The following is a 22,046-nucleotide window of genomic DNA, read 5'->3' on the forward strand; positions in this document are numbered from 1 at the left end:
CAGCAAGAGGAAGGAGTAGCCTGAATAATGCTTTACATCACGAAGCATCATCGTGGCCAAATGATGAAGAATCCATGTTTGTGTCAGTTACTGAGTTCCTGCTGAGAATTTGTGTTGAGTCCTTCTTTTCTGATCCAAACTGTTCAGTTGGTACAACAGAAGGATCCGATTTCCTGCACGGACCAGAGAATTTGTCATGTTGACATCACTGCCAAGTAGAACGCTCAAGCAATCGACTTATCCTCCACGTCTAGCATTAACTGAAATGTCAAAAAAGGTTGTTTTACAAGTGCCTGTACATTTTCCAAACATGTTTTGTACATATGTATTTATTTATTATGCTTTTATTACAATATAGCATGTATTAAAACTATTGGACTTTCGGCATCTGTCACAGGTGCAGGGGTGAAGGCTCTTTCTGTGAAAATAAATTATTTGTATAGATGTGTTATAGAAGCATTCGTAAAGCTGTAATTTATTTTAATATTACCCATTTCACATGGTTTGAGTTTCTGTTTTCATGGCTCATTTAAGAAATCGTGTCCTTTGTCAGCAGTGGTTCGGTCATACGTCTCGTCAGTGGTCAATAACTGCAGTTGTCTGTAACTGGATGAGTGGAGGTGTTCTTGTGCCCTCAACCAAATGGCCTGTATTATTAAAACAAAGTGACTTAGTGAGGCCAGAAGTTGTTTTTGATGTTCTGTTTCATCACATGACTTCAGTTACTTATTTCAGAGTTTATATCATTTTCATTGTACATGTCCGGCTGTGTATAAATGTGCAGTTACCAAATAGATTTTATACAAAATAAAAACTGCATTTTCACTGAGGTGTCTTTGTGTTTAAAAAGCAAACATTACATGACAGAGGTCAGAAGCGTTTCTTTAATAAATCTGAAACTAATTCTGGATCATTTATTTAAATGAGCCGTTTGCAGCGTCCACAGTTCTGCCAAAGCCGAAGCTTAAAGACTCCACATGAGCTTCAAATGAACTTGGAAATGGTGCCATCCTTTGGAAATCTCGGGGAACTGATGTGTGCGAGAGAGCTGTTGGTGCGCAGCTGCGTTGGGCTCACTGACGCATGGACATACTGTTGGTGGCATTATCCATTACATGGAAAAGACGATAGGCTTTCATGTTACACGGAATGGCACGCCGACAATGTGCGCCGTTTCGTGACGGGCCTCTCCAGCGCTCCTCGTAGTTCTCACGAATGCGCCGTGAGAAATGCACGGCTCAGGGTATACGTGGAAAACCTGACATGATTAAAATGACACGTTGGGCCTCCGTTACCCGGTCGTGCTGTTGAGTTCAGAGGCGCTCAGTGTCTTGTTCAAGGTCAGGGGGGCGGATGCTAGCCTGCACTGGAGGCTTGAACCTTGATCTTTGCCGTTGATTGGCGCGAGCTCCCCGCTGGCTCTCTGGCCCAGCTGACATTTCAGTTTAGGCTTAAAAAAGCCCGGATTTGCTGGGGAAAAGTCTTAAACGTGGCAGGAAAGAAGAGAGACAGCACAAGAGCCCTGTCATTGCTCTCCGGTGACAAGTGGGCCTGTTTTTACACCTTCCTTCTAAATAAGGAAGCGATCGGGTAGACATATGACCAGCGACCCAATTTGGGAGCAGCCCGAGTGCCCCGTCGCGTCCCATACCGCGGAACGCCAATAAGCTTTCTTCTCTTCCAGTTAGGCAGAAACAGCAGCGATCCCCCTCACATCTCCACAGACCTGCTGTTTTTTCTGCCTTTGCAATAACCCTGCGGGTGAAGTCAGCATGATGTCATCTAGGGATGCGATAGTCTTGGCGAGGTTGAAGGGTTTTTGGTGAGCGCAATATTCTGAACTCTTACCGAGAGAGAGAGGCTGTCAGAAAAGGGAGAGAGAGAGTGAGTGTGTGAGAGAGAGGGGCGCGGGGGAGCTGCAAAACATGGTAATCACCACCACCACCACCACCACCAACATCACCATCACCATCACCTCCAGCTCTGCCGCGCACTCTCCCGTCTCCTCTCCTCGTCGGCACCGGGGCTTGCGTTTCATGCCCAAAGCACTGATCTGTGCTCCAAAAATAACCCTCAGTCAGCATGCCGAAGGAAGCAAAACAAGAAGAGCGGTATTTTTAGGGTCATTAATTTTGACCACGTGGCCCGAAGGTAAACCGGATGGCCGTTGCGCAAAGGCTCCTCGTCAGTATGTCCTGCGAGGCCGGCACGCCGCACTGGACGCTGACCGCAGTGGTTCTCCTGGGCTTTCTGCTGGGGATCGTGTCAGCGTACCCTTTACCGAGCAGCAGGACAAATGCAACTTTACTGGAGAAACGATGGGAGACCCTCTTCTCGCGCTCTGTGCTCGGGATCTCCGGAGAGAAACCGGAGCTGAATTGGGAGAGTGACTATCTGCTGGGCATCAAAAGAGTGCGGAGGCTCTACTGCAACGTGGGCATCGGGTTTCACCTTCAGATCCTCCCCGACGGCAGGATAAACGGTGTACATAATGAAAACCAGTACAGTGAGTTATATCTCCACCAATGTAATGCAATAGACATAAAAGAGAGGCGGTCAATGAGCATGGATCTGCGATGAGCAGCTAGTCTGTCCCCTCTATTCATTTGCATGATCGCGTCTCATCCGAGTCGGGGAGAGAACTGAATTTCTTCCACGGCAAAGACAAATCTGTTAAAGCACGTATCCATCAGTACTGAAAACCCCTCTTCCTCCCCCTCCTCCTCCAGCTCAACCATGTCACGAATGTATGGACGCTTTTAGACACAACTTATTTTTACGCAGCCCTCTGAGGGCGGTCCGGGAGACCAATAGCCGTGCACGCCGTGCAATTAGGACAGCTATTATTGCGGTAACCACAATGCGCTTAATGAATGCGCCTGGATGCAAATGGAAGATGGGGTGAAAGATGCAGAACAAAGGCTCGGCATGCTGCGCAGCAACCTGCAAGGTTACACCCATAGACGCAGAGAAAGCACAAAGCTACAGCGGCAAAACGCACTTAGCCAGGATGCTCCTTTGGTATGTCACTCACTGCTCACTAACTAACGCATCTTTGTCGTGTATCAGGTCTAATAGAGATCTCGACGGTGGAGAGAGGAGTGGTGAGCCTATATGGAGTGAGGAGTGAGCTGTTTGTCGCAATGAACAGCCGCGGGAGGTTATACGGAACGGTAGGTATGCACATATTTCACTTATTGTTCAGCACTGTTGTTAATTGGATCCTGAAATCAGGACGCGCTCGGAGCTCGATCCGCCTTTTCTCTGTTTGCCTGTCGTAAATTGGACAGAGACTCTTGCCTTATGTGGCTGCAGAGGAGCTGCACGCTGTGGCCTGCGGAAGCTACCTATATTTCAGTTTCATCAGGAATTTCTAAAGCTATATTTAAGTGTGCGAGGCCTGTTGGCCGATGGGTAAATAATGATGAGGTTAACAGATGAGGGATTTAGATCACAGGGTGTGTGTGTGTGTGTGTGTGTGCGTGTGTGTGTGTGTGTGTGTGTGTGTCAGAGAGCAAGAGGAGGAGGGAAACCCCCCTGGTGACAAACCTGTCAGCACAGTTGAAAATCGATTTTAATGGCACACAGGCAGCACCTTCATGATCCTGCCCTTCAAACATTCTCACTTTATTTCTCTTGTTAAACATTTAATTCTAAAAAATACAATCTGTAAGAGTTTCCAGTTATTACTCATGACTTTGTTTGCTCGTTCTCCTCAACAGCCTTTGTGGTCTTTTGAAAATATGAATTCAGGATCCAATAAAACAAAGTGACTCAGTGTTTTAAAGGCGCTGAAGATGCTTTGAGGTAGAGTAGGCTTTCTTTCAACATGGCAAACAAGGTGACACATGGAAACCTCTGAGTTTAATCAGGGTTTTTATTGATAGCCGTCAGCTCGAGTGTTGTATTTGATATATTTTATATCTTCTGATTCTCTGAGGTTGAGCATTTTATTGCCCGAGGACCTCGTCAGCTTTATATTTCTTCCTTTTAGTGTTTAACACTCCATCATCTCCTCCATTGCTTGACTTGGATAACTGTACTCTGGGTCTTAATCAGAGTTTCAAGCTTGTGCATCTTATTATTGCCCAATGACCTCACATTCCCAATGTGATGGTAGCTAGAGCAGTTTCCATTCCTTTTATTTAGTTCGTCACTGAACTCCTCATCTCCTCTGTTTTAGTGTTTTGGCTTGTAAAAGGTTCTTGCTTAAAATATATCACAAAACAAAAGTGGGGCATAGGAACGACTCTCGGTCGATGCTGTTATCAGATTCTCCCACACGCCATCCTTTTAACGACCTTATCAGACAGGAAACACGTGCTTGTTTGAGCTGACGTGATCGCTTTGCTTTTAAGCACATTGATGACAGTTATTAGCTCCGAGTGGAGCGGGAAGGAGCATTACGTTTAGTGGAGCCCTGCTGACACATGAATGTGATTGTGGAAAACATATTTGACAGACAGAATGTGAATCACTTATCTGGTCATGAGTGATGGAGCGCTAGCTTGAGAGCATGGTGATGAGCTGATAAGAGACTGAATTAGGCCACATGGTCTCTGATGGCGAGTGTGACTGTTGCACACTGTGCAAGTCATGCACAGCAGAGAAGGGTTTCCACAGTGTCAGATATTCAAAGACGAGCAGTCCTGCGTTTGTTTCGTCTCCAAAATTGTTCTTGTTTTATTTATTTGAGAATATTTGCTGGAGGTTTTAGGTCTGAAATATTGCATCTCAGAGAGCAATACTTGCAAGATTTGGAGTTAGATCAGATTGATAGCAGAAAGTAGGAGCAAGGCCTGGTGTGGGTAATAACAAAAACCTGAAACCTTCAATGACTTATTGAGTTTTCAAGTTACCGGCTGACATTAAAAAAGCTCCGCTGGTGGGTCCACAGAGCTGCAGCGGCTTTTCATTTAGTCACGACAGCATTTTGGAGTAAAACACGTTTAATTCTTTATAGTTATTAAACACAGTCAGGTGGAAGCAGCCTCTCCCTGAGCCTGGTTCTGCTGGAGGTTTCTTCCTGTTAAAAGGGAGTTTTTCCTTCCCACTGTCGCCAAAGTGCTGCTCATAGGGGGTCATATGATTGTTGGGCTTTCCTCTGTATCTATGAAGCGCCTTGAGGCGACTTTTGTTGTGATTTGGAGCTGTATAAATAAAGTTGAATTGGATTTGACATAACTCTTTAAAGTAAATCCAAAAAATCATTTTTGAGTGCACAGCACTGCGGTGAGATTTCACTGTGTTTATCATTTCTCACAGTCTTATTTAAGCTTCAAACGTGTGTCTCTGTTTGCATTTGTGTCGAGCAGCTCGTCGTAAAGCACATCCTGTCTCTTTGTCGCCTGCAGACAGTCTTCCACGACGAATGCAAGTTCAAGGAGAGCTTGCTCGCGAACAATTACAACGCCTACGAGTCTCTGGTTTACAGAGGATCCTACATCGCACTCAGCAAGCACGGCCGCGTGAAGAGGGGCAACAAGGCCACGACTGCCATGACTGTAACGCACTTCCTACCCCGAATATGACGAGCAAAAAGTGGCAATAACAAACGTATTTGCACATGTGGATTATCTCCCAGGTAACATAAATACCGTATACTACATACAAACACAAAAAAGACAAAAATGGACTATGAAATAAAGAAACACAGTTATATCTGATAGTATTTATTCAAACTTTATATGTATATTTGGGTAGTTTACTTTGTATTAGAAATGATCAAAAATGCCATTCTTTGCTGCTTTTGTGATTTTCATCCTTTTATGACATGAAGGGCACGGAGAGGCGTCGTGTGTCCGCTCTGGTTTTATGGGTGCTTGCTGGAATCGGTTGAGTTTTGCCCTGTCGGTGGATGACAGCTCATCTTTTTCAAATGGATTTGTTATTACCTCAAAGCACCGTATCCCAAGGATGTAGAAAATGTGTGCATGAATTTTTACACAGAAGAATGCCTGTTTACTTCTAAGGTTTGTTTGTTTGTTGTCGTCGTCATCATCTATCAAGGACTATAGACATTTCCCACCCGTTGCATTTGCGTGTCTCTGTCACCGTCAGGGCAACTACAGCACTTGTTTTTTTCTTGCTTTGTCATGAGGCGGCGGTGCCTTGAATTCCTTCTTGCGGCCCCCCCTTACCCTTGCATGCGAGAAATGTGGTGCTCAAGTCAGAAATAGGAATGATACGCAAGTCATCACTCCCTCAGACACCACTGGGGGGGCTTTAGCCCAATTCCTAGAGGGCCAGAAGTTTTTTCACTTTATTTTCTTTCCATAATTAGATCCATTTAGTAAGCGAGACTCTACGCTGCACAGGACCCAGTGGAGCCTCTTGTTAAAAAGGAAAGCTGGATTTGGAGTCGCCATCACCTCCAAGGGAGCTTTGACAATCCCGGGGTTCGTTTGAACAGCTTTTGTAGCCGGATCATCAGTCCGAACTGAAAATGTGAATGTTTATGCATCGGTTTTCATCATGTATGCAGATTTGTTTTCTTCCTTTACATGGTGGAGGGACAGAACATCATAGACCTAACACTATGACGCAAAACACCCTCCATCTCTGCCTACTGTACGTTTCCCCCGGTTCGAGTCGATGCCGTCTGTTGCATCAGGCCTCTGACTTTACACTGCAAAGTTTATGTGACGCTGGTTAAAGCAGCATGCTGAGTAAAATGACAGAGCACGGCACGGTCTGCTGCTTTAACTCCAAATAAATCGAGTGAAAAGCGACATTTACTCTCAGTTCAAGATCCTGGGATTTGCAAACGATCCTTACGGTGTCTCCGTTTTTGATATTTAGATGAAGTGGGTCGTTTATGACAGTTTTTATGCATTCTTCAGATTGGTCGCTGAGTCTGAGCTGAACCAAAGGGTTAGGTTAGTGATGTTCATTCAGGCTTTGCATACACAGCACATCATACTTGAATTTAACGACCTCTCATGCTCCTCGTTCTAATACTGTAATTTTCCATTGTAGAAACGAGAGGGCACAAGAAGCAGACAAAGCAAACGATAGCTAAGACGGACAGAGGAATCACTGAGCGTTTAAGTTGACGAACGCGTGGATAATCGGGTGAAATAGCTGCGTGGCAGACTCGTGGGTCTCCTGTTAGTTAATCTTAGACTGGACGGTCATCGCAGGGACCTGAGAATCCTGTGCATCTGAGCCATTTTTGCGCAAAGGTCAGAGACGTGGGCGATTCGCCCTCTGTGTTATTCGTGTAGCCGTGTTTCAGCCACGTCATTTTTGCTTTCTAAAGTTGAAAAGCTGTTAGGCCATTTTCCTGATGAAAACAAAGACAGTTGTCTTGTCATGTGCAATGAAAGTATTAATGATTTTCGCAACTTCTCAAGTATTTTAAATGCTGGAAGGAGGTGCTATCAAGCTGGCTTTGACCTTCATTATGCTACGAGTATAAGGCCAGCTCGGTGAAATATGATTAAAGGGAAGTAGCAAGGCACTTGTAGATATGTTATCATATTTTACCTCACGCCCTTTTAAACTCTACTGTAACTCACTGACAGAATGTCTGTGAGCAATGGTTCATGCGCCCTTTAAGCTCCAGCGTCTGTCTCGTAGCAGAGACGAATGTGTGTGTGTACGCACGTATGCATGTGACTGAGCACGCTCCTGTTCTGTTTCAGCCAGAACGACTGTAGCGATGATCAATTTACCTTAAGTCGGGAATGACGAGGCATTAGCCGTGCAGACTGACGCACGGTGGAGAGGACAAAGATGACTGGAAGCAAAGCAGTGAGTTGAGGGATGCGTGCAGCAGAAAAGCGCTGACTGCACAATAGTTATGTAGCAAAAGGCCTCGTGAAAAAGAATCAAACGCTTCCAGGAGAGCGGATGCTTATTTCTGAATACTGTGATCCAAGAGAGCAACTTGAAAAGCCCAGGATGTCACGAGTGTCTGAATATCAACACCACTGATAAGTGTCTGTGGGGATTTTGCCTTCAGCATCTTATCTGTCATTATGAGCGATCAGCCATGGAAACAATGATCATGTAGCTTTTTCTCTTGGCTGACCACATGAGGAAAAGGTCAGAGAGCTATTTTTGCTAATTTATCCAAAATATATAAAAGGTGCGTTTTTAATGGAGTAGAAGTAGTTAGCTGACAGAAAGAATAAAAGCACGTGGGTTTGATGACGAGTAGTTTCTGCACAGCCCTGACGTGTCCAAATTCATGGGCTGCATCCTCCTGAGGCCGCATTTGTAGACCGATTACGTCACAGCGACGCGCCGAAGGCTGTCCAAATTCGTAGACTCCTCCGAATGCAGCCGACAAATGCGTCCTCCTTGGATGGATGGGTCGGGTGTGTCCTTCGTGGCCTACCATATCCCAGAATTCATAGCGCGGCCCAGCCAAACTCCAGTTTCCAACAATGGCGGCCGCTACTAAGTTTTAAAATTACTCTTACTAATCTTTCTGGGTCACAAAATAAACGTTTAACATATTTTCAGGCGAGAAAGTAGCTGTGTAAACATCAAATATCTGCTCGGTTTATCAAGATATCGCATATTTGCAAAAGTGCTTCGACGTTTTCGGAGACGTCTGCTACCCACCAGCTCGATAGCTCGCCGGGAGCTCGAGGGTCACTGATGCGGCCGAGAACGGCACAACTCCCGGCACATCATTTTCACATCACCGCGGACTTTCGCTGCTCGGGTTAAACGTGATGTATAAGTCACTTAGACAACCTAAAAATGTTATTGTTTGGCTTTTTTCAGTGTTTTGTTTGTTCGTGAGTAAATCGGCTTGGCTGAGATTAAAGTTATTAGATTAGATAAAATAAAACTTTATTAATCCCCCGGGTGGGTTCCTCCTTGGTTTTCACACAGCTGACTAAACGTCAAACAGAAAACTGATTAAACAGAAGTGTGAGACGGTCGAGAATTTACGCCAGTGTCCTGTTATATTTTAGACAGCAAGGAGCAGACGGCCGAGTTTATTAAACTCCACCGAGACAGCGGTGACGCTAATCAGAAGGCTAGACCGTCCAATTTCACGGCCGTTTACTTCCGGCCTACCCGACCTTCTGAGGACCCGGCCCACCTAGACCGCGAAGGCCGAGTCCTCAGGAGGATGCAGCCCATGAATTTGGACACGACGTCACAGCAGGGACGTCACAGCAGTTCCTCCAACGTGAAACTTTCTGTTGTGGAAAGAAATCGATCTTGTGCACACACCAACCAAGCTTGGTTTTTACTTTCTAAGACTAAGGAAACATTTACTGTCGCAATTGTACGACTTTTGCATGTTGCTGTTCAGAGGCATAAAAGGTTGTATGATACCGCAGTAACGGAGAAAAGGTACTTAACCTTTACTTCCTCGAGTCCTCATTATGCATGTAGTGTTCTGAACGGACTAGGTTTGTCTCACCCCTTTGATTAAGGATCCGGATCCAGGTCTGGGTTTTGCCATCACGTCATTATATTTCTGTTCAGCTGGTTTCAAACGTGTCGGTTCGTTGGGAACCGAAGGCCTGCGGGCGGCTCCGGGGTCAGACTCCCTGCGCCACCGGCAGCCTTTGTGTTTCTCTCACTTTTCTATTCCTGCACTGAAAGGAGAGTTCTTCCTCCGAGTCCACCCCCACCCCCTCTTTTTTAACATATACCTCACCTTCTGCCTTAGTTCCGATTATTGAAATGATTGTAAATTAGTTTGAAACAACAGACTTCTCCAATCATTTGTTTCTGAAAAATATGATGATGAGTAAGTAAAATAATATATTGCAAATGGTTTTCCTTTTATTTTTGTACGTATGTGCTGTGCACAGCAGTCGACTGTATTCCTGAGACGATAATAAAATACGTTTTTGTAAAATCTGCTGCGAATCTTTTATTTTATTGTGTGTCTAAGTTACTTCACACGCGCATGTTCCGACTGACAGGGATGACGGCAAAGACCAGAGAAAAAGCGAGCAGCAGCGCAAAAGTTGGACCTGCAGCCAAAGTCTTTGTCATGAGTCAGTATGTAGCGCCCCCTCCTGGTGAAGAGGAAGGCACACTATGTATGTTTGTGGTTTTTGCAGGTGTGGAAGTTGCAAAGAAAATGGGTCAAGAACACAGCAGCACTTTATGTTGATCTCATTTTAATTTGAATCTGAAAAAAATATCATTTTGCTCCAATATAAGCAAAAACAAACAGCATCAGTTTGAATAGTGTGTGATCTCATTAAAGGCCATGCAGCAACATGAATCTTTATTTTCCTCATGAATATGTGACATACTGCAAGTTTATATAGCTTCTGCTATAAATATTTGCCATATAATCGCAGATCATCTGCACGATTTTCAATAAACATTACAATAATGGGGGAATTATGTTAAAATGCTCTTCATAGACTACAGCTCTGCATTTAATACCATAATTCCCTCCACACTCACCACCAAGCTGGAGCATCTGGGACTCAGCTCATCTATGTGTCAGTGGATCTCCAACTTCCTAACTGGCAGACCACAGGCAGTAAGGATGGGCGGACATGTCTCAGCCTCCACCATTCTCAGCACTGGAGCCCCCCAGGGGTGTGTTCTGAGCCCCCTGCTGTACTCCTTGTACACATATGACTGTGTGGCCACTACCAGCTCCACCACCATCATCAAGTTTGCTGACGACACCGTCGTGGTGGGCCTGATCTCTGACAACAACGAGACGCCCTACCTGAAGGAGATTAGGAATCTGGAGAACTGGTGCCAGAGGAACAACCTCCTTCTAAACGTCAGTAAGACAAAGGAGTTGATAGTGGACTTCAGCACTAAGCAGGAGAGGAACTACCAGACCCCCGTCATCAACGAGTGCCCAGTGGAGAGAGTGGACAGCTTCAAATACCTCGGAGTTCACATCACGCAGGACCTGTCATGGTCCTGTCACATCAACACCGTGGTGAAAAAGGCCTGTCAGCGTCTCTACCACCTCAGACGCTTGAGAGACTTCCGACTGCCCCCCAAGGTGCTCAGGAACTTTTACTCCTGCACCATAGAGAGCATCCTGACGGGAAACATCTTAACCTGGTTCGGGAACAGCACCATGCAGGACAGACGAGCTCTACAGAGGGTTGTGCGTTCAGCTGAGCGCACCATCCGCTCCGAGCTCCCTGACCTGCACTCAATCTACAGCAGGCGGTGCTGGACCAAGGCCAGGAAGATCGTGAAGGACCTCAGCCATCCCAACAACGGACTGTTCTCTCTGTTGAGGTCAGGAAAGAGATTCCGCTCCCTGAAGACCAACACAGAGAGACTGAGGAGGAGCTTCTTCCCGCAGGCGATACGGTCTCTCAATCACACCACCACACAGTACTGACCCACACATATAGTTCTTACACACACACTGGACATTCTGGACATTTGTTTACACTTCATCACTTTAAGCATATTTGCACTGCACAAGACACTGTATAATGTGGATTGCAGCTGCTGTTATTGTGTGTATATATATTTATATTTCTCTTACATTCTTATAAATGTCTATACTTTGTATTTTGTTGTACAGTTATCTTATTTTCAACTTTAATTTATATATTTTATCTTATTCTTTCCCAGTTAAATTTACCCTTCATTCTTTTTGTGTTGTACAGTTATCTCATTCTTAACTTAATTTTTTTATATTTTATTTTATTCCTTCCTGGTTAAATTTACCCTTTTTTATTTTCATATTTATTTATTTCCTATCTTATTCATAGCCTTTTCTTTTTCTTTAGGTCACGAGCAGTTGTCCAAGCATTTCACTACATATCATACTGTGTATGACTGTGTATGTGACAAATAAAAAAATTTGAATTTGAATTTAATATTCAAATCTTCCTTTGATGTTTGAGCTTGAAAGTTTTTTTTCCATTTTAAATAGACACGGATATCTAAGAATGAGGCTTTCCAGGAATAATTACAGGGAACTCTTGTAAAAGATAACGAGAGCAGCGGACGTGTGTACAGTTTAATAATAAGCACAGTATAAATCATTTAGCCTGGATGGCAGTCAGCCTACTGTGACGCAACAGCGTCATTAAGAAATGACCAATTTTTTGCCTGATCTTTAGATTTTAGACGAATCTAACTGATCTTTATATAACGCTTTCATAAATGTTAGATTTCTAACAACACATTTGGTCAAGTAACAAGAAATATGAGCAAAGACTGTGAAAACCCGTCATTAATGTCAAAGAATGACCATCAGTCATTTCTTCTTCTGCATTTTCTTATCTCTAGACTTTCAGCTCTGTTTCTTATTTAAACTTGAACACATGAGAAATTTTACTTCCATGTAGGGGAGAAAACTGTTTTTATGCATCGTGTTTCCACACAGCTTACTTAAATCGCATCTAGGCAACCCCTAACTGCTGCAGCCGAGCTTGGAGTCATTTTGGTAAATGAGTTAGCCAGTTTATTGACCCTCTGTTTAAATAGACGCGTTGGACTTTCTCCTCCTCCAGTAGCGGACCACATACCATCCTGAACATTTGTGCTTTTAGAAGGCCTTTAATTGCCATCGATCATGCAACTGGCTTCCTTCTTAGTCGTCCTGATTGCTGTACACGTGTCTGTACCAGTGGATTGTAGGCCAAGGCTCCAGGATTCAGAACAACTAGCTCAACATCAGCAGGGTCGATTGAACACGGCAACAAATGCAGATCCATCTATGGGACGCTTCTACTCTGTGCTGGATGGATCAATGACACACAGCATTTACAGCGGCTTTCTGGGTAAGTCTGCGTATAAACACACAACTGGAAGCGCTTATACAGACAATCCTCTGCAAGAATAAAGGAAAATGAAGAGGGTAAATATCACGCTTTGGATCTGAAAGGAAGTTCAGGGAAATCAGAGAAAAACTGAACCAAACGAAACAAAAAAGAAAGTTTGAGATTATTTCTGTACATTTATAAACTTCAAAACATATTTTCAAATTTAAAAGCAGAATATTGTTAATCAAATATTTTTCTTGTTACATTTGTTGATAGAAATGTGCTTTTTTTCAGTCACTTTGCCTGTGAGAACAGCTAGCAGCAACTTTGTGTCAATATTTGATTTGAGAAGAAAACGTTTCATCTGTATGGACTTTAAGGGAAAGCTGTACACATCTGTGAGTATTTCTTTAGATGTTCTAAGTTTGAATGAAGTCACAAAGTGCCAAAAACAGACCATAAACATTTTCTTTCTACCAAACAGACGCAAAGGGACAGAGCAGACTGCCTCTTCCAGGACATTTGGTTAGATTTAGTAAGCCACCATCATGTGTTTTACTCTACAAGCGGGAGAAGGCTGCTCAGACTACAAGCAGGTCATCTGCGAGCGGCACATGGCGAGCCGCCTGAACACTACTTAGCCCTGCTGAGGCTCTTGAACCCCTCGGTTAAAAGACAGAGAAGGAGCGAAGAGGTGAACCCCTCTGATCCTTTACGAACAGAAGCAAATCCCTCACGTTCTGGAAAAGATCTCCGAGATGCAGATCACGTTCGGCCTGAACAGGATCAGACGGGCGCCGTGTCTAAAGAGACCATCGCCTCCTGCGACGACCCCCTGTCCGTCTTACAGCCCAACGCGCCTGGAAGCCCTGTGAAGACGAACATTGCAGACCAAGCCTAAGTCGCCCAGCATCACTCATCCATAGAAGCTGTTTCCCGGGATAAATCTGGATGACCATTAAGAGCCATAGAAACCTTAGTCCCTTATTTCTAGACCTGGTTGAAAAGGACTGAAAAGACCCGTTGATTAGAGACTGACATCTAAACTCTGCACAGTCGTCAAGGCTGAAGTTGGTTCAAAAGCGGTCATCTGAGGAGTTTGCACTGTCCCAAAAAAGGAAGATCATGTTTCTAATGAACTCAGACGGTGCCCTTGCACTTGTGAAGTCATGCTTTGCTGGGTGGGGAGATACTGACCTTCCCTGAGTTTTTATGGAGCTAACCCTCATAAACCAGGTTACATCACAGGGGCTCGTGCAGGTCTCCTGTTTACTCGACATAAGTTTGGTCCAGTTTGCTGCGTCCTTTAACCTCTTTGCTGAGGAGAATTTGAAGCCCTGGGTCAGATATGTCAATATTTGTTCAAATAATTGTTTAAATCATCCAACAATTCTTGAACTGTTGCTGAAAAACAGCAACAAGAACAACAAAAAGACGAATGATACTGTTGTGACTGGGAAAACAATATCTCCTGCAGCTTCCATAAAAATGTTAAAATATATCAGGTGCTGGACGCCAACAGTCACAGCAATACAAACGTATTTATTTATTGAACCGTTTCAACGACGTCCTTACTCGCCTGCTGTTTTATTATTTATATATATTGGTTGGTGTATCATTTCTGATGTTAATAAAATAAATTGTAAGTATCTGGAACATCTTTTGTTTCTTGTTTTAAGCAGAAGATGAATCATTTTCAAACGCACGGCTGAGACATTTCTCACGTGCATTATTGTCAGATTACGTCCTCTAAGATCGGCTCAACAATGAGCTGCCTGTCAAACGAAAATAAACGGCATCTGCAGCCGCAGAAGTCCCGTTAGCTGAAAGTATTTGAGTGATTTAAGATTAAAACACTCTTTTAAAATCTTACTGACAATAAGTGTCACATGAAAACTTGCTAAAATTAAAAGCTTTTCAAAGTCACACAGTCATCATGAAGGCAGCCAGTTGGTGATGTAATCCTGGTCAAATATTGTCCAACTGAAGTAAAAGAGAAAAAAACAACTAAAATGACCTAAATAACGAAGCTCACTTACAGGAATGAAAATTAAAGGTGCGCAACATGAAAAGATGAATAAATAACAACCAGCTGAGTTTATCGAAACGACTTTATCAGGACAGAACCGTCACAGGTGCAAACGTACATTTTCACTTCAATAAAGTGTTTCAGTAGTCGCACACGCCACAGACTCTTTTATCTAAGAAACAGCAGTTTTTACTCTAAATGAATGTGTGGACTGAAAAACAGCAACACAGAGACCGTTCACACATTCCACAGTTTAATGGGGTCGTAACATCCGTTTGTCCTGTTGACTCAAGTGTTAATCCACAACAAAGTAACTGATTTCCAAAAAGTAAACACTACTCCGAGTTCTTGTGCAGATTTCTAACCCCTACAGGATCAATTTAGAAACAAGGCCTCACTAAACCACAGAGTCGCCCACGTATGTAGTAGGGCTGCCACAAACGATTATTTTGATAGTCGACTAGTCACCGATTATTTTTGCGATTAGTCGACTAATCAGATCATCATCCATGCGACATAAAACTACAGCTTATTGCACCAGAGCATCTGCTCTTATATAACTATCATTAGCTTACAGCTTTAAGTGTTTAAGGTATGTGCTAACTAAAAATAAAGACAAGATGATAGTTTATTAAATTTTAATGAAATTTGCAGATTGTTTCGGTGAAGTTTAATAAACTCCTTGCTATCTAAAATATAACAGGACATCGGAGTAAATTCACGAGCATCTCACACTTCTGATAATCAGCTGTCTGCTTGACGTTTATTCAGCTGTGTAAAAACTATAACTTTAATCTCAGCCAAACCGATTTACTCAGGAACAAATAAAATACTGAAAAAAGACAAAAAATAACATTTTTAAGTTATCTAAGTGACTTATATATCATGTTTAACCTGAGTAGTGAAAGACGGCGGTGGGTTTGAAAACTATTAGCCGGGAGTCCGGTGTTCTCACGGCTCTAGTTAGCCTAGCCCCCGGCTAGCTATCGAGCTAGTGGGTAACAGACGTCTCCGAAAACGTCAGAGCGCTTTTGAAAATATGTGGTGTCTTGATAAACTGAGCAGATATTTGAGGTTTACACAGCTACATTCTCGCCTGAAAATATGTTCAACGTTTATTTTGTGACCCAGAAAGAATAATAAGAGTAATATTAAAACTAACTAGCTGCCGCCATTGTTGGAAACTGAGCTGGGCTGCGCTATGAATTCTGGGACACAGCTTCTTCTTCTTCTTCGGGGTTTAACGGCAGCTGGCATCCTTGTACATGCAGTGCTGCCATCTTCTGTTTCAGTCCGTTATTGCACTCTTAAATCCTACTACTTATTCCTGCGTCTTTTGTGATCTTACAAAGCTTCAAACGACGCGTCGACTATTAAATCAGTCGTCGACGATTTTGATAGTCGACGTAATCGTGACTAGTCGACTTATCGTGGCAGCTCTAGTATGTTGTAATGAACAGCCAGACAATAACAACGTGATGATGAAATTTCCTGCAGCACAAACGATCCGAGGCTGAGCGAAGGTGCTTTAATTACTGTTTAAATGAACCCTGAGAAAAGGACGTAAAAGGTCACGAGCTGCGTTTCACGTGGTCCCCTCTATGGATAAAAACACAGCGCATCCCTGATAATATGAACTCGTCGTCTTGTTTTCTCACGGTTATTATAAACCGACAAAGGCCCGTGTTGGGACTCAGAGAGAACACGTGTGCTTTATCAGAACCCCGAGGTAAGCCGCAGTGCAACTCCTCCACAAAGTAGCGCACCACCACGCACATGTAAGCCCCATGGGTGACCACCAGAGCATGGACGGGGATATCCTTGACCCCGTCGTCGGCCTTCCCCTCCGCCTGTGACGGAGCGGGTAACGACGAGTCGTCCTGCCCTCTCTCGCTGAAGTGTTCGGCTCCAATTTGCTGAAGCATTTTCTCCAGAAACTCTTTGAACCGCTGCTTCACCTGAGCAGAACAAAAACCTGTTATGAAAAGTTCTCCTGCTTCTGTTGTTGTACATACTGTAGAATGAGACCCAGGCTTCCTACGGCGCTGAGGGATAAAGGTTAAAGGTCGTTTTATTCATAAACTGCACATCTTTCTGATGCAACAACCTGCAACTTGTTTAAAAAAGGGAGGCAGCAGGCCTTTTGCAGAGGATTTGAGAGCTCTGTGCTTATGTCAAATCTATATTTGAAGATCAGCGTCACCGTCACGATGTGCTGCTCACGTCCTGGATCTGACCAGAGTTCACGTCCAAGAACATAATGGACGAAGTCTGACGAGGTATCTTGGAAATAGAACATCCTTCCCTCCAACAACCCCTCCTCCTCCTCACATCCTGTCCTCACACACACACACACACACACACACACACACACACACACACACACACACACACACACACACTTACTTCAATGAATGATGAAATGAAGACAATGATGCTAATCATAACTTTATAGAGCTAGGAGATGAATGCTTCCTGCCACCTAGTGGAAGTATGTGTACATTACACCAAGATACCTCATATCAATCCAGAGTGTGCAGAAAGATTTAATTTTAGTGTCATATGTGCAAAAGATCCCACTTTAATAATGGATTGGATTTATATGGCACTTTTCAAGGCACTCAAAGCGCTTTACAATGCCACTATTCATTCACTCTCGCATTCACACACTGCTGGAGGCAGCTACAGTTGTAGCCACAGCTGCCCTGGGGCAGACTGACAGAAGCGAGGCTGCCATATCGCGCCATCGGCCCCTTTGGCCAACACCAGTAGGCGGTAGGTGAAGGGTCTTGCCCAAGGACACAACGACCAGGACAGAGAGCCCAGGGATCGAACCGGCGACCTTCCGGTTACAGATACGCTTCCCAACCCCCTGAGCCACGGTCGCCTTTTTTTAGAAAAAAAGGCTTAAGTGGGATCTTTTGCATCAGAAACATATTTGAAGGAATATATAAAGGAACTGGGCAGCACGGTGGTGAGCTGGTTAGCACTGCAGCCTCAGATGCTTCTGTTTCTCTGTCTTTGCTCAGACCGCTGACCTGTCCAGAGAATCGGCTCCAGCCCTGAACTGGATGAGCGTTAGAGGACGGATAGTTTGAAGATGAAGAAGAGAGCAAACAGAGACACGAGGAAACTCAGGAAAGAAATCATCTACAGACAATTCTGCGATGGAATCAAAACGTTGTAGTTCGTGACCTGTGAGTACTTCGAACTCAAGACTTCATTTTAATCTTAACTAAACAACTGTAAAACTTTATGGCTACATCGTGCTGAACCAAGTACTCAAATGCACCTTTGTGACTGATCTTTATACATGATGTGTTACCAGGAACCACATTAACACACAAACATGAAGTAGATAAATAAAACCAGAGGCTTGTGCTAAGAAGCAAGATTTCATATTATAAGGGTAACGTCAGGGCTAACCCTAGGTTTTCTGTATGTCCACAGTAACCTATGCTAACCTGCTCCAAAGCAGGTCCGATTGACCAGCTGACCAATCGACTCTCTATTTGCATCACTGTGAAGTTTTTCAGTAGCATCTAATATCTTTGCATTTCCCTGTTGATCAGCACGAAATATAAATTCTTAGATAGAGCTTATTATTGTTCATAAAGCATGAACACATGATCCCATCTATTTGTATCCCACTTGCTGTCCTTATATCAAATGTGCATTTCAAACCAAGGCTGCAGCTGAAAGGATGAAACATTCGTTTAATCAAACAGTAGATTATAATCCATCAGATTTTCCCATGTTTTGATGACAGAGCTGCAATTTTCACAGCTGGCACGAAGTTTCTTATTATAGTAACTCAGCACTATTAATACTAAAGTGCAGTGCTCTTCCACTCTCACTGCTCTGCTGTGTTTAACTTCTTCATATTTTTGCTATTATATAATTTTCTTTGTAAAGCTGATCAACTGCTGGTATTCTTATGCATAGCTGTGATTGGTCAGATGCTGCCAACACCACATCTTTCCTGTGAATGCGGGTGGGAAACCCTCGGTAACTAAACGAGTTGACAGCCAGCTTTATGTGACCGCCTATCCTTACTGCCGATGATAGCGTAAGTGTATCCAGATAAAAGAAAGATACCCTGGGTATGTTGAGCCGCTTTATGGTTCAGGTTCAAAAGATTACAGATGTTATTAATGTCCACATAAATAACAGAAAGCCAGATAATCAGCAGGGATGCAAAGACCTGACATCAATAGGGTGACTTTTATGGCCCGTGTTTATCACCAGTGCCACATCTGTTTTTGAGATGAAGAGTGGAAAACAATAGAACTGTGAGTGTTTTTCATCTTTTTGCTTTTAGTATTTTGTTGTTTCCCAAGAATAAAAAGAAAGTAAATAATTCAGTCTTGGCAATCCGGTCGTTAAGTCTGACGTCACTAGCCGTGTCTGGGCCTAAACTCCGCTGCAGGTCCATATATCAAACGATCACTATGGCATTACTGAGAGTTAAAAACTGTCTAAAGTCTTTCATATTTAATAAAATGATCAGCGTTCTGCTCTACCAGGTGTAACAATTGAGTTTAACATCCAGGCATACATGAAAACGGAATTTATGACATTTAACGGAGTTAGAAGTTAGCAGGAAGTTAGCTCGCTAGCTTCTATCTAAATACAATATAGCATGTCCTGACTGTTTTGGAAACAAATTCAAACGTACAGCTCTGTTATCACTTCCAACATAAATGAAGACAGAAAACTAAACAGCAGTGACGTTTGTAGGGTTACTGAAGTTTGGCTAGCTGGTATATAATGATGTGCTACGTGACCGCTAGCGACACAGCTATGCTAGCATAGCATAAACAAGCTAACTTTTTTTCCACTCCATAAAAGTTAACGTGAGTGTTCTCGGTGGTCAGGAACAAATGTAATCGCATGGCAGGATGCTGTAAACGGACCAAACTTCAGCAGGAGAACTACTGAGATAATCCATCCACAATACGAGGTTAGTCATTAATATACTGCTGCATGGGCTGGGCTGTAGTTACATCCTAAGGTTTTAAAAACTGAGCTTAATTAAATGATTAGCGGTAATAAAAGCCGAGGGAGGTCAACAGTGATCACTGACTGTTTTAGGAGCTTTTTGAGATTAAATAGAAGAAAATACAAAACATTAAACATGTTAACAACACAAAAGCATATTAAACGCAGACTACTTTAGGCCCGGAAGTAGGATTCGTCACGTCATCACTTAACGACCGGATAGGCCTGAATATTATTTATTATTTTTCATTATCAGTGATCCAGGATTTCACCAAGACTCTCTCCTTTTACAATAACACAACCTCAGCCTCACCTGCTCCTGCGTCTCTCCTCCCGGAGGTGTGAAGCCTGGAAACGTCTGACCAGCCGCCTGGGCCATGTCTTTGAGGTCCTGTAACCGCCCCCCTTCAGCTATCCCAAAGCTCTGAAAGATGAACTTATTGATTGGCACGTAAACATTTGATCAATAAGTTTTCTCGTAAGTTTGGAGGTCACTCGCCTTTTCTATAAGCAGAGGGTCACACACCATTTCTAGAGCGGAACAGCTGCTGTTGTGCTTCATTATTATTTCGGTGGTCTGGATGGAAAAACAAAAACAAAATGTAATCTGATTACAGAGAGGAGGAGGGTGGCTTTTATAAGTCTGCCACGAGTACTCAGTCAGAATTACATAAGTGCTCAGTGTTCAAAGGTCCGACTGCATTTATCTTCTAACTGAGCCTTGATTTAGATCTCATCTCCACACCTGTGAAGTTTTCTGACACACAGAAACAAATCCACAGACTCACAAGATCAAATAAATAAATCAAACTGGATCTTTTGAAAGACCAGACGCTTTTTTTTTACACTGCTGTTGTATAAGGTTCATAGTTTACCTGTTTTGCCCGCAGCATGCTGCTAACAAACACGTTGGTGAACTTGACATGGGCGAGGTATCGCCCTGCAGCTTCTGCCTGCTGCAGCCCAGCCTCAGACAAAGGTGCGTCTATAGCCTGGCCTGCATGGAAGGAAAAGGGAAAATTAGAATAAAGCAGCGCCTGGTGTGAACACAGCTCCATTATTCTATTTTTTTTTACCCAAAACAAGCTATTTTATTCTAATGAAACAAATATTTCGAAGCATTATTTACCTTGCAGCAGACCATCTTTGTTGTACTGAGTTTCCCCACTGTAGGAAATAAATGACAGGAGATAGTTTGGTGCTCAACAGGCTCGTTTGATTTCACATCTGTTACCACATGAATCTTTTATTACACCCAGCATGAACGTGTTGCTCACAGCCATGACTTCCTGTATGCCCAAACCTGTACTTATACTTTTAATGACGACTGGCTACTAACACGTCTTTTTGATGATTCAGTTATTTTGAATCACTTAATCAAAATGGCCAAAATAAATGCATAAATCAACAAATGTCAGGATAAAAAGAAATTCACAAGTTCTCAGTTACAGATTGAACCCCAGTGACGCGCAAACTGCAAATAAATCACAAAGACTACAAACATTTGGAGTCTGCACTGCTAATATTGATTTTATTTTCATGGTATCTTCGGACAATATGTGGTGTGTGTTAGTGGTTTTACCTTTGACCCACAAAAATCCACACACCGTTTTTTGTTTTTGTAAATGAATGAACCTTTATTGTTCCGCGTTTATTCTGCCCCCTGGTGGCCATCGTGAAACGTCGCACAGACTAAACGGTGCAAACCCGCGGGGAGAGTCACAGTCTTATCATATATTCCTCGTTTTAGCTTAGAAGCCGCTCTCCGTGAACTCCGGTTAAGACCACGATAGAAATAAACACATGTCAGTCACTACGTTTTAAAACTCCTCCAAACACGACAGACTGAAGTCTGTCAAAGTAAAGTCGCGCTACTCGGAACCCTGCGGTGCTGAACTTAATATATTATCGTCAGATGAACTTACTGTCGAACAAGGGTCAGCCCAAATGTTAGCGTTTTCATGCTGCGGAAGTCAGAGAGCGGGTAAAGACGCATTACTCAGGCACGAGTCTCACAGTGACGGAACACAGGGACACTGGTTTATGGCGTCAGGGCGAAATTACAGCTGCCCGCAGAAGCGCATCACCCCCACAGATATATTTAGCCCGACACCATCCACTGCACGCTTGTACGGTACAGATATTATTATGAAGATGAACTCTGGAAAGGTGTCGACACACCTCAGTGTGTAGTCACTGACTACGACATCCAGGGGTGATCATTTGAGCAGCTGGTCTCACTGAGATTGGGAGTTTTTCTTAAGGAGAGTCCAGTTTAGAAAAAGTTTAGACGTGCACATATGATGCATTATACATGCATTATACTA

At 43.4% G+C, this 22,046-nt stretch overlaps 3 protein-coding genes across 4 annotated transcripts; 2 read left to right on the plus strand and 1 right to left on the minus strand.

Annotated features, from left to right (window-relative positions):
- The first annotated feature begins 1,418 nt into the window (after positions 1-1,418).
- On the plus strand, positions 1,419-9,835 carry LOC102786981 (fibroblast growth factor 6). 2 transcript variants are annotated; one of them, XM_087842802.1, is made up of 3 exons: positions 1,419-2,506; positions 3,070-3,177; positions 5,355-9,835. In XM_087842802.1, the coding sequence occupies exons 1-3, from the start codon at positions 2,161-2,163 to the stop codon at positions 5,549-5,551; spliced, it is 651 nt and encodes a 216-aa protein (XP_087698928.1). In that variant the 5' UTR covers positions 1,419-2,160; the 3' UTR covers positions 5,552-9,835. The 2 variants fall into 2 exon arrangements, with proteins under 2 accessions (XP_087698928.1, XP_006795848.1); XM_006795785.3 differs by having other exon boundaries at positions 1,425-2,506; positions 3,070-3,173.
- A 2,559-nt stretch (positions 9,836-12,394) lies between these two features.
- On the plus strand, positions 12,395-14,339 carry LOC102786670 (fibroblast growth factor 23). Its single transcript, XM_006795784.3, has 3 exons — positions 12,395-12,707; positions 12,984-13,087; positions 13,174-14,339. The coding sequence occupies exons 1-3, from the start codon at positions 12,500-12,502 to the stop codon at positions 13,588-13,590; spliced, it is 729 nt and encodes a 242-aa protein (XP_006795847.1). The 5' UTR covers positions 12,395-12,499; the 3' UTR covers positions 13,591-14,339.
- Positions 14,340-14,678: 339 nt separating this feature from the next.
- Positions 14,679-21,753, minus strand: tigara (TP53 induced glycolysis regulatory phosphatase a). Its single transcript, XM_006795783.3, has 6 exons — positions 21,645-21,753; positions 20,849-20,886; positions 20,595-20,716; positions 20,219-20,296; positions 20,033-20,143; positions 14,679-16,676 (listed from the first exon to the last, which is right to left on the minus strand). The coding sequence occupies exons 1-6, from the start codon at positions 21,713-21,715 to the stop codon at positions 16,290-16,292; spliced, it is 807 nt and encodes a 268-aa protein (XP_006795846.1). The 5' UTR covers positions 21,716-21,753; the 3' UTR covers positions 14,679-16,289.
- Positions 21,754-22,046: the final 293 nt, after the last annotated feature.

Source organism: Neolamprologus brichardi, chromosome 7 (genome assembly GCF_056152115.1).
Source record: "Neolamprologus brichardi isolate AB-2024 chromosome 7, ASM5615211v1, whole genome shotgun sequence".
NCBI lineage: Eukaryota > Metazoa > Chordata > Actinopteri > Cichliformes > Cichlidae > Neolamprologus > Neolamprologus brichardi.

What these genes read in the sequence shown, in the direction of transcription:
- LOC102786670 (XM_006795784.3), top strand. Translation starts at nt 12,500, where the DNA reads ATGCAACTGGCTTCCTTCTTAGTCGTCCTGATTGCTGTACACGTGTCT. An exon ending in CATTTACAGCGGCTTTCTGG is followed by an intron (nt 12,708 to 12,983) that starts GTAAGTCTGCGT and finishes GCTTTTTTTCAG; the next exon opens with TCACTTTGCCTGTGAGAACA. An exon ending in AGGGAAAGCTGTACACATCT is followed by an intron (nt 13,088 to 13,173) that starts GTGAGTATTTCT and finishes TCTACCAAACAG; the next exon opens with ACGCAAAGGGACAGAGCAGA.
- LOC102786981 (XM_087842802.1), top strand. Translation starts at nt 2,161, where the DNA reads ATGGCCGTTGCGCAAAGGCTCCTCGTCAGTATGTCCTGCGAGGCCGGC. An exon ending in ACATAATGAAAACCAGTACA is followed by an intron (nt 2,507 to 3,069) that starts GTGAGTTATATC and finishes GTCGTGTATCAG; the next exon opens with GTCTAATAGAGATCTCGACG. An exon ending in GAGGTTATACGGAACGGTAG is followed by an intron (nt 3,178 to 5,354) that starts GTATGCACATAT and finishes TGTCGCCTGCAG; the next exon opens with ACAGTCTTCCACGACGAATG.
- tigara (XM_006795783.3), bottom strand. Translation starts at nt 21,715, where the DNA reads ATGCGTCTTTACCCGCTCTCTGACTTCCGCAGCATGAAAACGCTAACA. An exon ending in GCATGCTGCGGGCAAAACAG is followed by an intron (nt 20,297 to 20,594) that starts GTAAACTATGAA and finishes TTTTCCATCCAG; the next exon opens with ACCACCGAAATAATAATGAA. An exon ending in GAGGAGAGACGCAGGAGCAG is followed by an intron (nt 16,677 to 20,032) that starts GTGAGGCTGAGG and finishes TGTTCTGCTCAG; the next exon opens with GTGAAGCAGCGGTTCAAAGA.